The 16,599-nt window shown below is 45.5% G+C and overlaps 1 protein-coding gene across 2 annotated transcripts in view; it reads right to left on the reverse strand.

Moving 5' to 3' along the window:
* Nucleotides 1–5,499, reverse strand: part of LOC136886434 (dehydrogenase/reductase SDR family member 11) — a 35,959-nt gene extending 30,460 nt beyond the window's left edge. Inside the window, exon 1 of one of the 2 annotated variants that reach the window (XM_067159210.2) lies at nucleotides 5,328–5,499. In XM_067159210.2, the coding sequence (XP_067015311.2) occupies nucleotides 5,328–5,459 (132 nt within the window). In that variant the 5' untranslated portion in view covers nucleotides 5,460–5,499. Of the gene's footprint in view, nucleotides 1–71; nucleotides 293–5,327 lie in introns of those variants that run through there. The other variant, XM_067159208.2, reaches the window with a different exon arrangement.
* Nucleotides 5,500–16,599: the final 11,100 nt, after the last annotated feature.

The raw sequence follows: 16,599 nt of genomic DNA on the forward strand, positions 1-16,599 counted from the left end.
CCACGTCTTGATCCCAGCATTCACCACTGAGGCCTACTTACATTAGCTAAATCTTGGTATCTGGCACTCACCTCTATCTTGTCCACTCTCCGAGCCACAGCTACGACATTAACTCCGTGGTCTTGTAACTGGTAGGCTACAGCTGCTCCTATACCAGCACTAGCTCCTGTCACTAAAGCTACACGACCCGACCAACGCTCCATGTTGTCTGCCTGTTAGGAACTTGCTGTGTGAGAGGCAGAGCTCCTTTATATTCTCACAGGCAAGCCAAGGTTGGCGAGATAAACAGTACGTGAGAGCTGTAAGATGACAGTGCAGTTGATAGAGTGATGTTGCGAACGTAAAAATATCCGTTGTTATGTAACTTGTGTTGAGATCACCGCCGTCTCAATCTCTATAAACTGCCTGCTCTGTGCCGTGAGAATTGCGTTTACAGCGACATTGCAGATGGCAGCACTTACCGCACCCTGAACACATGTTGGTTAAATCAGAGTTCGTCCGTAACACAAATATAAATGAAAAATATTTCTCAACATGTTACTAACTGAGAATATAATGCTCCATGTTGTCTGCCTGTAACTTGCTCTCTGCGTGGTGGATCTCCGTTATATTCTCAAAGGCAAGTCAAGGCCAGGTTGATGAGATAATCAAGTACTTAAGTGTTACAAGATGACAGTGCAATTTATAGAGTGAAAGAAGTAACCATCAAGCGAACAGTTGTTATATAATGTGTTATATGATTTGTATTGCGGTTATGTTAGGTACACAATACGTTTGTGATTAGTAGCGACAGTGTGTGAATCAGGGTGGGTTTTACGGTATCTGTGATTAGCACTAATCTATGGGTGAGTGACACCATGGTTCTGGCTTGGCTGTGATTAGTACCGACTATATGAGGAACACCACGGGATGGTAGTACGAGTCTCTGTGGTTAGTACACTTATGTGATGAACACTATAGGTTGCCTGTAAATGGCGCCGCAATGTGAGAAACACCACAGGTCTGTGTTACATGTGGGAATTTCATTACCTGTGAGTAGTACCATAATGTGTGCAATACCGCGAGTCTACGCTACTTTTGATTAGTACCGCAACATGATAAATACCATGCTTCTACTTTCCTAGCGATAAGTACCATTATGAGGGGCCGATGAGTTGGATTTTTGACCCCTTTAGACTACAAGCATCATCGATTGAGTATTGTGCAGCAGAAGCAGTCCCTTGGTCAGCAATTCTACTTTTATGGTATGATGCATTACGGGTCGGATCCACTGATTGTTTTAAATTCATATCCATCCATTCATTTTTGTCCTCACCTTTCGAATTCTGGTCAGTGAAGGATTTTGGACATTTAATTTATTATTACATTTCGTCTCATTTCGTACCATTAGGGGCCGATGACCTAGATATTAGGCCCCTTTAAACAACAAGCATCATCATCATCAAAGAAACCGGGCGAGTTGGCCGTGCGGTTAGGGGCGCTCAGCTGTGAGCTCGCCTCCGGAATATAGTGGGTTCGAACCCAACTGTCGGCAGTCCTGAAAATGGTTTTCCGTGTTTTCCCATTTTCACACCAAGTTACGAACTGTACCCAAGTGAAAGCCTCTTCCCGTTCCCTTCCTCTCCCCCCCGCCCAAGAAACCGTCTATCTGCGCACTTCTCCCTTACATCTTAACCCCTCACCCATACTATATCCTCGGACGGAAATTCGAGAGTCCGTGCCTTATCTTCAACCTGAAATCATTTACCAGTGAACTGCGCGCTGAAAGTCAGTCACCTAAGATGGATAACTTATTGCCGAACAGTCTTCCTTATTGATGGGAATTTACAGTTTTACAATGAAATGTACCTTGCCTAGCATTATCGAGTCCGATATTTGATTTCAAGTGTCGAGAGAAAATAAAAGAACATTTTCGTTCTCTAGGGAGGACATCATCCGGGAGTCCTTAAGGGCTGGCCGCTACTGAATGGATAGCAGAAGTCCTAAGGGAGACGCATACAACGGGATTCTATAACAGCGTCCCCGGACAGCTGCAGGAGAGAGATAATGATGATGAGATTAAGGATATTACAGAAAAACTGTTGAGACTACGCCAGTGGAATTTAAGATAAATGAATGTGACAGTGAAGGAGCACACAGTCCTACCTGATGAAATGAAATGTCGTATGGCTTTCAGTGCCGGGATATCCCAGGACGGGTTCGGCTCGCCAAAGTGCAGGTCTTTCTATTTGACGCCCATAGGAGACCTGCGCGTCGTGATGAGGATGAAATAATGATGAAGACAACACATAGGGCCTACACCCAGCCCCCGTGCAGTAGGAATTAATCAATTAAGGTTAAAATCCCCAACCCGGCCGGGATTCGAACCCGGGACCCTCTGAACCGAAGGCCAGTACGCTGACCGTTCAGCCAACGAGTCGGACAGTCCTACCTGATATAAAGTTGCAAGTTTATGCTACACGGATTGAAGCCAACTTCACCAACAAACTTTCGGAGTTTATTGGTATAGCCTAAGGAACCTGTGGTCGCCATTGGTTCGTTGCAGATTAATAACGTAAGTATGAATTTTTCGGTTTCTTACCCCAGTCATATGCCTTTGCTGGCGAGATTTAGTGTTTACAGTGTCTTCTGGTATGGGCTATATCAAATTTGTTACTTTCAATGACCTGTCTCAGTCTCATCCTTGGCTTTGACAATATGAAAGTGACTGAGGTATGAGTGATGCTAGTAATACCATTCCTTATGCAGCCAGTCCCTGTTATGAATGCTGTGAAAATATCGCTCATAGGGTCGGTTGGTGCATACATTTCAGTGGACTTGGCAGACTGATATGTAACAGCAACGGCTGGCTCGGTGAGGAAAGCAACGGGAAACTACCTCACTCCTCATTTCCCTAGTACGCCTCTTCAGTGACGCCTAGGCTATTTATGACAGCTGTTGGCGGAGCTGCAGAGGATCAAACTAGCCTTCGGGCTGAATACCCAACATACACCCCAATCAACCTTGTTTCTGTGGAAATACCTTCATATCAGTGAAACTATATGTAATATGGAACAACCAAAACGTACAACACAAAACTCAGAGTAATGCAGCAACTCTCAGGCGAAACACGTACACTTTTGCCACAGTGTGTTAAATCTGTTCTGTACACACGAAACACTGAGTAATGCAAAGCCTGTAATTTGCAATAACCAAACCATACGAAAATCAGCACACCTCAGCAGTACGTAACAAATGCGGAACTGTTCCCTTACAGGTATTGTTTAAAAAGGTCAACCACGATGATCACGGAATCGTTGGCTTTCGGCACGTTAAAGGACACCTATGGGACAAAATTCCGGCACTCCGGCGTTTGCCAAGAAGTAAAATTTGTTATTTTCACTGCAATGCAGGTACAAAGCTAACTAGGGCAACAATCCAAACGAAATGCAAATACTCTGTAACAAGCCACGGGTCCCTTATACCAATATACTCAGACGGTATCCCTGAACCACCTCCGTAAGTTTGTCGGGGGAGTTCTGCTTCACCCTGATAAGCCCGTGGATAGCGAGCGCAAAATCCACAGCCTGTTTCCGGTCATTCGACCTGATCAAAAATAGAATGATTGAAGTCCCCATCTAGCGGCGAGGATAGTAAATGTGCGAGCTGCCGAAACCTGTCGCACTCATCTGGGGCAATGATTAATGACTGACAACTGATATGTAATGATATTGGATATATGATACGTTATCAGCACTATCTTTAAACGCCTTCTCGTCCCCCTTGAACCGTGTTGTCGGCTGCGAGCAGTACCACTAACTCAGTTTTGCCGATTTGGTCGATAGAGTATTCTTCTTCTTAATCTGCTTACCCTCCAGGGTTGGCATTTCCCTCGGACTCGGCGAGCGATAACACCTCTACCGCCTCAAGGGCAGTGTCCTGGAGCGTGAGACATTGGGTCGGGGGATGAAACTGGGGAGGATGACCAGTACCTCGCCCAGGCGGCCTCACCTGCTATGCTGAACAGGGGCCTTGCGGGGGGATGGGAAGATTGGAAGGGATAGACAAGGAAGAGGGAAGAAAACGGTCGTGGCCTTAAGTTAGGTACCATCCCGGCATTTGCCCGCAGGAGAAGTGGGAAACCACGGAAAACCACTTCCAGGATGGCTGAGGTGGGAATCGAACCCACCTCTACTTAGTTGACCTCCCGAGGCTGAGTGGACCCCGTTACAGCCCTCGTATCACTTTTCAAATATCGCGGCAGTGCCGGGAATAGAATCCGGGCCTCTGGGGGTGGCAGCTCATCACACTAACCACTACACAACAGAGGCGGACGCTGTAAAATTCAACATTTTAATTTAATAATAATAATAAAAATAATAATAATACCGGGTGAGTAGGCCGTGCGTTTAGGGGCGCGCAGCTGTGAGATCGCAACCGGGAGATAGTGCGTTCGAATTACACTGTCGGCAGCCCTGAAGATGGTTTTCCGTGTGGTTTCCCATTTTCACACCAGGCAAATGTACCTTAATTAAGACCACCGCCACTTCCTTCCCATTTCTAGGCCGTTCCTATCCCATCGTCGCCGTAAGACCTATCTGTGTCGGTGCGATGTAAAGTAAAAGAAAATAGTGCATGGCATCTGTATAGGCTTGGTGCTGATCTAATGAGGATGAAAAGAATGGCGAAGACCTCATAAACACCCAGTCCCCAAGCCAGGAGAATCAAGAGTACGAGGGGGTTGATTCTGAGAATTGAACCAGGGCCATCGGGCCAAAGGCAAGTGATCTATCACTTTAGTCACACAGCCGGACTTTAATTTGCTAAACCTTAGGCTGCCATCTCCACTGATCAGGTGTTGATTATTGGCAGTAGCAGAGACCAGGTCAGTAGCTTGTTAAACAGCCTTGACAACACAGTAGGCTTCCCCACTGGCTATTGGCTGCAGCTCAAAACGCGTAAGGCTTGACGTTCAGTAAAACAACCATCACCGAGCTCGATAGCTGCAGTCGCTTAAGTGCGGCCAGTATCCAGTAATCGGGAGATAGTGTGTTCGAACCCCACTGTCGGCAGCCCTGAAGATGGCTTTCCGTGGTTTCCCATTTTCACAGCAGGCAAATGCTGGGGCTGTACCTTAATTAAGGTCACGGCCGCTTCCTTCCAATTCCTAGGCCTTTCGTATCCCATCGTCGCCATAGGACCTATCTGTTTCGGTGCGACGTAAAGCAAAAAAAAAAAAAAAACATCGAAAAGAGGTAACCTAAGTCTAGTGGTAGCCCATCTCTTGATCCCAGCATTCACCACTGAGGCCTACTCTCATTAGCTAAATCTTGGTATCTGGCACTCACCTCTATCTTGTCCACTCTCCGAGCCACAGCTACGACATGAACTCCGTGGTCTTGTAACTGGTACGCTACAGCTGCTCCTATACCAGCACTAGCTCCTGTCACTAAAGCTACACGACCCGACCAACGCTCCATTTTCACTGGCGATCCCTAGTATACTAATCTCTGCTGATGACTGTCCGCTATTGAGTTAAGTGATAATAAATGCCGTAACGAATGTGACCTTCTTGAGATGAGTAAGCAGAATTGAGCGAAGCACACTTTTCTCCTACGATGAGAATGTAACTCTGCAAGAGCTGGAGGGCCAGTGTTAAAATACACTGACTGACAGAGCAAATGCAACACCAAGAAGGAGTGGTTCGAAAGGGATGAAAGTTGGGGAAAAAACAGAGACGGCACGGACGAATAATTGATGTTTATTTCAAACCGATATGCAGGTTACATAATGCGCACGGCATCGACTCAGTAGGATGTAGGACCACCGCGAGCGGCGATGCACGCAGAAACACTTCGAGGTACAGACTCAATAAGAGTGCGGATGGTGTCCTGAGGGATGGTTCTCCATTCTCTGTCAACCATTTGCCACAGTTGGTCGTCCGTACGAGGCTGGGGCAGAGTTTGCAAACGGCGTCCAATGAGATCCCACACGTGTTCGATTGGTGAGAGATCCGGAGAGTACGCTGGCCACGGAAGCATCTGTACACCTCGTAGAGCCTGTTGGGAGATGCGAGCAGTGTGTGGGCGGGCATTATCCTGCTGAAACAGAGCATTGGGCAGCCCCTGAAGGTACGGGAGTGCCACCGGGCGCAGCACATGCTGCACGTAGCGGTGGGCATTTAACGTGCCTTGAATACGCACTAGAGGTGACGTGGAATCATACGCAATAGCGCTCCAAACCATGATGCCGCGTTGTCTAGCGGTAGGGCGCTCCACAGTTACTGCCGGATTTGACCTTTCTCCACGCCGACGCCACACTCGTCTGCGGTGACTATCACTGACAGAACAGAAGCGTGACTCATCGGAGAACACGACGTTCCGCCATTCCCTCATCCAAGTGGCTCTAGCCCGGCACCATGCCAGGCGTGCACGTCTATGCTGTGGAGTCAATGGTAGTCTTCTGAGCGGACGCCGGGAGTGCAGGCCTCCTTCAACCAATCGACGGGAAATTGTTCTGGTCGATATTGGAACAGCCAGGGTGTCTTGCACATGCTGAAGAATGGCGGTTGACGTGGCGTGCGGGGCTGCCACCGCTTGGCGGCGGATGCGCCGATCCTCGCGTGCTGACGTCACTCGGGCTGCGCCTGGACCCCTCGCACGTGCCACATGTCCCTGCGCCAACCATCTTCGCCACAGGCGCTGCACCGTGGACACATCCCTATGGGTATCGGCTGCGATTTGACGAAGCGACCAACCTGCCCTTCTCAGCCCGATCACCATACCCCTCGTAAAGTCGTCTGTCTGTTGGAAATGCCTCCGTTGACGGCGGCCTGGCATTCTTAGCTATACATGTGTCCTGTGGCACACGACAACACGTTCTACAATGACTGTCGGCTGAGAAATCACGGTACGAAGTGGGCCATTCGCCAACGCCGTGTCCCATTTATCGTTCGCTACGTGCGCAGCACAGCGGCGCATTTCACATCATGAGCATACCTCAGTGACGTCAGTCTACCCTGCAATTGGCATAAAGTTCTGACCACTCCTTCTCGGTGTTGCATTTGCTCTGTCAGTCAGTGTAGCACAGACCCCAGTAGCGTGCGGAGTGTTGACAAGGAGAGACCTAAGTTTCGCAACACCGCCGTTATGAACTGTTAACTCTTGGGGGTGTGCAGGTTGGAGGGTGGGATTCCTTTCTAAACAACACATGTGCAAATTATTTTAAAACTGGAGGGTATAGTTTCTATTTGTGAAAATAAATTCAAGGGTTCGTCATCGCAGAACTGTATGTACGTCCAACCTTATCCCGTTTCTCTACTGTACGGGGTCGAACATGAAGTGAGATGAATGTTCGTTCTGAGTTTTTTTTTACTTGGCTCGGTTCGGACCAGCGTTTTGTCTCGGGGCAACTCGGCTAAGCTCGGCACATCTCTGCTCGGAGCAAGCGAGAAGGGGGAGACAGGCGTAAAGAAAGAGAGAGACATCGCTATTCAAACTCGAGGCGTGGGGTTCTGCACTCTGGTCAACCTGGCGAAGTCGTCTTTTGCACGTTGTGCCGCGCAATGCACTGGTATATGCACCCTGAGATGGCCTGCTTCATTGGGGAAATCACATAAAAGGGATTGTATGTGAATGTTTCAGATCTCTTCATATGGTAATGAGGCTATTATGTAGTAAGGATGAAAAGAAGTGGGCATATAAGTCTCTGGTAAGACCCCAGTAAGTGTTTGGTTCCAGGATATAGGACCCACACCAGGACTGCTTGATGCAAGAACTGGAAGAGATTCAAAGGAAAGCAGTGCGATTTGTTCTGGGTGATTCCGACAAAAGAGTAGCGTTACAAAAATATTAAAAATTTGGGCTGGGAGGACTTCGAAGTAAGGAGATGAGCTGCTTGATTAAGCGGTATGTTCCGAGCTGTCAGTGATGAGACGGCTTGGAATGACCTAAGTAGACGAAAAACCTTAAATAAGTTTAAAAAGTAGACAATATAATGAAATGAATATAAAGTTGGAATTCAAGAGGATAAATTCGGGCAAATACTCGTTTAGAGCAAGTGGAATCATTCTATCAAGGGAGACAGTACATTTCCAGTTTCTTTAAAATGATTTAGGAAAAAAAAAATAGATAAACAACTGGTAGGAAATCAACCACCTGTGCAACAGTCCTAAATGCAGATCAATGGCAATTGATTGACGATTGTGATAATGATTACCATTCTGTACTTTCTTGAATGTTGACGTCCAGTACATTTTGAAGCATGTCTTTATTTGTACGTTGTACAACAACAGATGCTCTTCCAGGCATACATTAACATGCGGGAGATAAATGAAGCTAAGCACCTTAATTATAATTCTATTGCGAAGGTTAGGTTTCTTTAGCCCTGTGTTGTCAACCGTATCGACATATCCCAACGCATAGCAACATTCTGCCTTCTTTGAAAATTGTAGGGATGTAGGAACGGATTTAAGATGGCACGAAACGTAGGGAATACAGCGTAATGGGTGATTAATAAATTAATGTAGTGTAATTCATGAATTCGACTCCTTGGCTGAATGGTCCGTGTTGAGGCTTTCGGTTCACAAGGTCCCGGGTTCGATTCCCGGTCGGGTCAGGGCTTTTACTCTGATTATTTTTTCTGGCTCGGGGAATGAGTGTTTGTGTTTGTCCCAACACTTTCCTCTTCATATTCAGACACCATTGATACAGGAGAAGTGCCATCCGACTTTCGGCATAATGTTGTTATACCTATTCGCAAGAAAGCCGGTGCTGACAAGTGTGAAAACTGCCGCACCATTAGTTTAGTATCTCACGCTTGAAAAATTTTAACATGTATTACTTACAGAAGCCAACGGCCGTAGCTGTGTTGAAACACCGGATCCCGTGTGATCTCCGAAGTTAAGCAACATTGGGCGTGGTCAGGAGTTGGATGGGTTGCCACGCGCTGTTGGTAAGGGAAAGGAGGACGGAAAGGAACTGGCCACCCTACCGCACGTAAACTCCGGCTCAGGAACACCTCTGCGGAGGTTCGGACCTGCCTTCGGGCAGAATAACCCTTACCTACTTACAGAAGATTGGAAAGACAAGCTGAAAGTGAGCTAGGATAAGATCTATTTGGCTGAAGAAGTAGTGTAGGAACACGTGAAGCAATCCTGACTTTACGTCTGATCTTAGATCAATAGATCAATACTGATCTGCATTTAGGGCAGTCGCCCAGGTGGCAGATTCCCTATCTGTTGTTTTCCTAGCCTTTTATTAAATGATTTCAAAGAAATTGGAAATTTATTGAACATCTCCCTTGGTAAGTTATTCCAATCCCTAACTCCCCTTCCTATAAATGAATATTTGCCCCAATTTGACCTCTTGAACTCCAACTTTATCTTCATATTGTGATCTTTCCTACTTTTAAAGACGCCACTCAAACTTATTCGTCTACTGATGTCATTCCACGCCATCTCTCCGCTGACAGCTCGGAACATACCACTTAGTCAAGCAGCTCGTCTTCTTTCTCCCAAGTCTTCCCAGCCCAAACTTTGCAACATTTTTGTAACGCTACTCTTTTGTCGGAAATCACCCAGAACAAATCGAGCTGCTTTTCTTTGGATTTTTTCCAGTTCTTGAATCAGGTAATCCTGGTGAGGGTCCCATACACTGGAACCATACTCTAGTTGGGGCATTACCAGAGACTTATATGCCCTCTCCTTTACATCCTTACTACAACCCCTAAACACCCTCATAACCATGTGCAGAGATCTATATCCTTTATTAACAATCCCATTTATGTGGTTACCCCAATGAAGATCTTTCCTTATATTAACACCTAGATACTTACAAAGATCCCCAAAAAGAACTTTCACCCTATCAACACAGTAATTAAAACTGAGAGGACTTTTCCTATTTGTGAAACTCACAACCTGACTTTTAGCCCCGTTTATCATCATACCATTGCCAGCTGTCCATCTCACAACATTGTCTAGGTCATGTTGCAGTTGCTCACAATCTTGTAACTTATTTATTACTCTATACAGAATAACATCATCTGCAAAAAGCCTTACCTCTGATTCCAATTCCTTACTCATATCATTTATAAATATAAGAAAACATAAAGGTCCAATAATGCTGCCCTGAGGAATTCCCCTCTTAATTATTACAGGGTCAGATAAAGCTTTGCCTACTCTAATTCTCTGAGATCTATTTTCTAGAAATATAGCAACCCATCCAGTCACAATTACTCATTCAATTATACTGAATTGCGTTGTATATTTCTATATATACGTACTTAACTTCCCGCAACCGAGGCAAATACTGGATCTTCAGGATATTCTCCATTCTACTTTGGCGTTAGAGATCACAGCGCATGACATTGAGTGTGCCGCGCTGATCACAGGGAGCTGGCAGTTTGCTTCTATAAATCTATTCGTCTTCGACTTCAACATATTTATGGATCTTCATATGTTGTTCGATAGTGTTGTGACTTTGTACCTGACGGTGTGTAAAAACTGACCCATTTCACCGTTCTCCACTATTCATAAACATTGTGAGACTTTACCTATCATTGCGTGTGCCGTACTACCATTCATAATATTACGTACTGTTTTCTTTTAAGTGACTCACAATTTCTACCCCCATAATCAATTTATATTTCATCTTATACCGATCCAGAGTTCACTTAATCTTTTTCTTTTTCATATGCATTGTTTTTTATGTTTTTTATGTTTTGAACGACTGACGATGACCTGGACTAGGGTCGAAACCGGTACCAATTCTAATTACTATTAAATAAGAATGCATTCACTACATTTATTTCTCTTATGTATTGAATAGGTTGAACCTCTTTTTCAATTATTAAAATTTTAACGTTAGTCCAATTGCACTCATTTTTGCCAGTAGTCTCCCATGATCCACCCTATGAAATGCTTTAGACAAGTCAATCGCAATGCAGTCCATTTGACCTCCTGAATCCAAGATATCTGCTATATCTTGCTGGAATCCTACACGTTGAACTTCAGTGGAATAGCCTTTCCTAAAACCGAACTGCCTTCTATCGAACCAGTTATTAATTTCACAAACATGTCTAATATAATCAGAAAGAATGCCTTCCCAAAGCTTACATACAACGCATATCAAACTTACTGGCCTGTAATTTTCAGCTTTATGTCTATCACCCTTTACTTTATACACAGGGGCTACTATAGCAACTCGCCATTCATTTGGTATAGCTCCTTCAACCAATCAATAATAAAATAAGTCCTTCAGTTATGGTACTATATCCTAGTATATCCCCAGAAATCTTATCAATTCCAGTCGCTTTTCTAATTTTCAACTTTTGTATATTATTGTAAATATCATTGTTATCATATGTAAAGTTCAGTATCGAATAAAGGACAAGCCCACGTACATGGCGTTCGTAGATCTAGACAAGGCATTCGATAATGTTGATTGGACCAAGCTATTTGAGATTCTGACGGTGATCGGAATCGATACCGAGAACTAGGAAATATCTGCAATCTATAAAAGAATGCCAGTCTGCAGTGATAAGAATCGAGGGCTTTGAAAAAGAAACAACAATCCACAGAGGAGTGAGGTAAGGCTGCAGTTAGTCCTCCCTCCTTTCCAATGGTTATATAGAACAGAACCAAACCAAACCAAACCCCATGGTACTACAGCCCTTGAAGGGCCTTGGCTTACCAAGCGACCGCTGCTCAGCCCGAAGGCCTGCAGATTACGAGGTGTCGTGTGGTCAGCACGACGAATCCTCTCGGCCGTTATTCTTGGCTTTCTAGACCGGGGCTGCCATCTCACCGTCAGATAGCTCCTCAATTCTAATCACGTAGGCTGAGTGGACCTCGAACCAGCCCTCAGGTCCAGGTAAAGATTCCTGACCTGGCCGGTAATCGAACCCGGGGCCTCCGGGTAAGACGCAGGCACGCTACCCCTACACCACGGGGCCGGCTTATTTAGAACAGAGGGTAGAGGAAATCAAAGAGGAATTTGGAAAGGGAATCTGAATCCAAGGAGAGGAAATTTTTTTTTTGTTTTTTTTTTGCTAGGGGCTTTATGTCGCACCGACACAGATATGTCTTATGGCGACGATGGGATAGGAAAGGCCTAGGAGTTGGAAGGAAGCGGCCGTGGCCTTAATTAAGGTACAGCCCCAGCATTTGCCTGGTGTGAAAATGGGAAACCACGGAAAACCATCTTCAGGGCTGCCGATAGTGGGATTCGAACCTACTATCTCCCGGATGCAAGCTCACAGCCGCGCGCCTCTACGCGCACGGCCAACTCGCCCGGTGGGAGAGGAAATCAGAACCCTGAGAATTGCTGATGATATTGTTATTTTATCTGAGACTGCAGACGATCTCGACAAATTGTTGAATGGTAAAGGCAGAGTCTTGGGGAAGGTGTACAGGATGAAAATAAATAAGTCCGAAACAAACGTAATAGAGTGCAGTCGAACAAAGTCAAGTGATGCAGGAAATATTAGATATGGCAATGAAGTCTTAAAGGAAGTAGATTAATATTGTTACTTGGGTAGTAAAATTATTAACGATGGCAGAAGTAAGGAGGACATAAAATACAGAGTAGGACAATCAAGGAAGGTCTTTATTAAGAAAGGAAATTTGTTCACTTCGAACATTGATATAGGAATTAGAAAAATGTTTTTGAAGATCTTCATCTGGAGTGTGGCACTGTGCGGAAGTGAAACATGGACGATAACTAGCTCAAAAAGAAAGAGAATAGAAGCTTTTGAAATGTGTGTTACAGAAGAATGCTGAAGGTGAGATGGATAGATCGAATCACGAATGAAGAGATACTGAATCGAATTGTTGAGAGACGATCAATTTGGCTAAATATGACGAGAAGAAGAGTTAGAACGATAGGACACATCTTAAGACACCCAGGACTTGTGCAGTTGGTTTTTGAGGGAAGTGTAGGTGGTGAGAATACGGCCCCGAGGTGTAGGGGTAGCGTGCCTGCCTCTTACGTGGAGGCCCCGGGTTCGATTCCCGGCCAGGTCAGGGATTTTTACCTAGACCTGAGGGCTGGTTCGAGGTCCACTCAGCCTACGTGATTAGAATTGAGGAGCTATCTGACGGTGAGATAGCGGCCCCGGTCTAGAAAGCAGAGAATAACGGCCGAGAGGATTGGTCGTGCTGACCATACGACACCTCGTAATCTGCAAGCCTTCGGGCTGAGCAGCGGTCGCTTGGTAGGCCAAGGCCCTTCAAGGGCTGTAGTGCCATGGGGTTTGGTTTGGTTTGGTAGGTGGTAAGAACGGTGGAGGTAGAAGAAGGCATGCATATGAATAGCAGATTAGAGCAGATATAGGATGCAGTAGGTACGTTGAAATGAAAAGATTGACACATGACAGGGTGGTATGGAGAGCTGCATCTAACCAGTCTATGGACAGATGACTCATGAAAAAATAACAACAACAACACTACCAACCACCACAGAAACACGCAATAGTGATTACGTCCCTCCATATAAGGTTGGTGTCAGGAAGGGCATCTGATTGTAGAACCGGACCAAATCCACATGTGTGAGACATTTCGGACCCGCAACCCCACAGGTGTTGGAAAAGCGGTAGACGAAGAAGAATTCATGGCTAGTACTGGCAATATCGTTTAGCTGCAGAGTACATTTCAATCAACAATTAGTATAGTTTTCTTTTTCTTCTTCCAGCTTTTTGTATCTTTATACAAGGTCACTGTGTTAGATGAGCTTCTCTATTTCTCTCTGTCAGTCTCTGTTATTCACGTAGCTTCTTTTCCTTCAAGTCTTCAGATATTAGTTCCCTTCACCAATGAAGTTACATGGACTGCTATGCTACGCTACGCTAACCTAAGCAATGCCAAACTAAATTTTACAGATCGCCATTTTTCAACAGGACAATACACGTCTACACAGGCACATGTCTCTGTGAACTGTCTACGTATTGTTGAGGTACTCCAATGGCCAGCAAGGTCTCCAGATCTGTCCTCGATAGAACATGCAGTGGCAGTGATTAGGGCTGGAGCCTCCCTCCCCCCCTTCGTGGAGAACACATTACATTTGTATTCCATTATAGCCGGCTAAAACTAGGAATTAAAAACAAGCAATTTGTACAAGCCTGTTGCCTTATCAGCTAATTATTTCCTTGGTTGTTTGTCCAACCCTTGTCCCGTTTCCCTACAGGGTCGGGTATGACGTGAGATGAATCTGTCGTCAACCTCATCAGAAGAGTTAGGTGGTGGTGATTATTGTTTTAAGAGGAAGTACAACTAGGCAACCATCCTCTATATAACACTAATCAGAGGGAAAAATTGGAAGGGATCCGACAATTCGAAAAATGAAGGTATCGGCCAAAGACAGACAAGGGCCACGAAGGGCATGAAAATGAAAGACTCGCAAACCTAATAGCGTCGAGGTCGGAAAAGAACGAGAGTTGACCAAGGAAGGTCGGATAGGAAAGATGAAAGTCAGGAGCCTGGCACAAATAAGTGGAAGCAATGCCAGGACTCAGCTACGAGCCCCGTGGCCCCCAACCCACGCTCCAAAGTACAGATCCCCTGGGGCCCCTTTTAGTCGCCTCTTACGACAAGCAGGGGATACCGTGGGTGTTATTCTACCGCCTCCACCCACAGGGGGATCAGAAGAGTTAATGAGATGGTATGAATGACCTGATATATGATAGTAGGGAGAGGGTGAAACCCGGTGCCGGCACATAGCCTACTCCTGCCGAATAGCACCAAGGGTTCTGCTCAAGGCTTAACGTCCCCATCCGACGGACGAATCACCATCAACAGCGTCATGAGCCCTCACTTCATATGAGCACTGTGGAGAGGTTTGGAATTTAATCCAGGCTTTAGGCATGCAATGTAGTGATTAGAAATTGTATACCACCACCTCCCCTACCCTGCCGGCCAACATTCTGATGGTGAATTTTTTCGACCAACGGGAATCGAACCGGCTAACCTCGGTGTCAGACCGTTTAGACTTCAGCGCCTTAATGATCATGGCTACCAGGCGAGCTGAGCAAATTATTTCCTTTATTTTCTTTAATTATTAAGAAGACCATTAGCGAAAATACGCACAAAATGTCGTTCGTCGCTGCTAACCGTTTTGTATAGCGCCACAGCAAGTAGTGGAGACTTTGCATGTGCTGTGAGGAAGGGAAGCTGGGATATATTTCTGCCAAGGTCATGACTAAAGCCCGGATTTGTATGCAGTACTGCAAACTAATTTGGTTAGTAGGAAGTGTCAGCCACCCGCTCTTCAATAATGTAGCAAGAGTAACATAAATTATAGGGGTTCTGATAGGCCGTACCCCTAAGTTTTATGCAAACCCCATAGCATAATCGTCATGAAGGTAGAGTACATTTGCTACTCGCTTCAGTAAGTTTGCATTCTAACCTATTAATGCATACAAATCCGGGCTTTATCATGACATGGCACTGAGATATTAATATGATTCACACGCCTGCCGTACGCATTCGTCAGTCTAGTAGTTACTTTATTGTCTGTTAGTATCGTAGTGTGTAATCAAATACTAAATGATTTTTAATTGAATAATCACGACGTACAGTACTTCTATTTAATTGTAATACCTGTATAATATTGTTCCATTGGTGAAAGTTTTATTGTGAAAACCTACAACCTGTTTTCCAGTCAGTGACCGGGTCAGGGATGGAATGAATGAAGCCCCCATCTTGCGGCGAGGATAGGAATTGTGCCGGCTGCCGAGGCCTGTCGCACTCCTCTGGGGCAATGACTAATGACTGACAGATGAAATGAAATGTTAATGGAGAGTGTTGATGGAATGAAATATGAGAGGGTAAACCGGTGTACCCGGAGAAAAACCTGTCCGGCTTCCGCTTTGTCCAGTACAAATCTCATATGGAGTGACCGGGATTTGAACCACGGAACCCAGTGGTGAGAGGCCGGCGCGCTGCCGCCTGAGCCACGGAGGCTCAAAGTTTTATTGTATAGCACTGAACCAGAATCTCAACAAACTATTTTTACCGCACTTAACTTGCTAAACAGTGAACCATTACCAGTCTGTCGAAATTCGATCAGAGAGCATCAAAGGACTTACCATTTTGTACCTTCTTTTTCAGTTTTGATTAAAACGAACGAACGAACGAACGAACGAACGAACGAACGAACGAACGAACGAACGAACGAACGAACGAACGAACGAACGAACGAACGAACGAACGAACGAACGAACGAACGAACGAACACACACGCTTTATTCCACAAATCCGGGCACTTTTTTTCGGATATAAGCTGCGTCCCAATGTCAGCATCCAGGATATCAAGGACCAGTTGCCCTTCCCAACCGAATCAGTGCATGCTCCAGGCGAGAGTGGGTAAAACGTCATACTGAAGAGTGGGCCCATACTGCGAAATTCTTTGTAAATCTGACTCGATTTTTAATCACTGAAATAGCATCACTTACCCTCTCAACACCGTGAAGTTTTCTTCCTCTTCTTCTTAATCTGTTTACCCTCCAGGGTTGGCTTTTCCCTAAAACTCAGTGAGGGATTCCACCTCTACCGCCTCAAGGGCAGTGTCCTGGAGCTTCATACTCTGGGTCGGGGGATACAACTGGGGAGGATGACCAGTACCTCGC

The sequence above is a fragment of the Anabrus simplex genome, chromosome X, assembly GCF_040414725.1.
Source record: "Anabrus simplex isolate iqAnaSimp1 chromosome X, ASM4041472v1, whole genome shotgun sequence".
Classification (NCBI taxonomy): domain Eukaryota; kingdom Metazoa; phylum Arthropoda; class Insecta; order Orthoptera; family Tettigoniidae; genus Anabrus; species Anabrus simplex.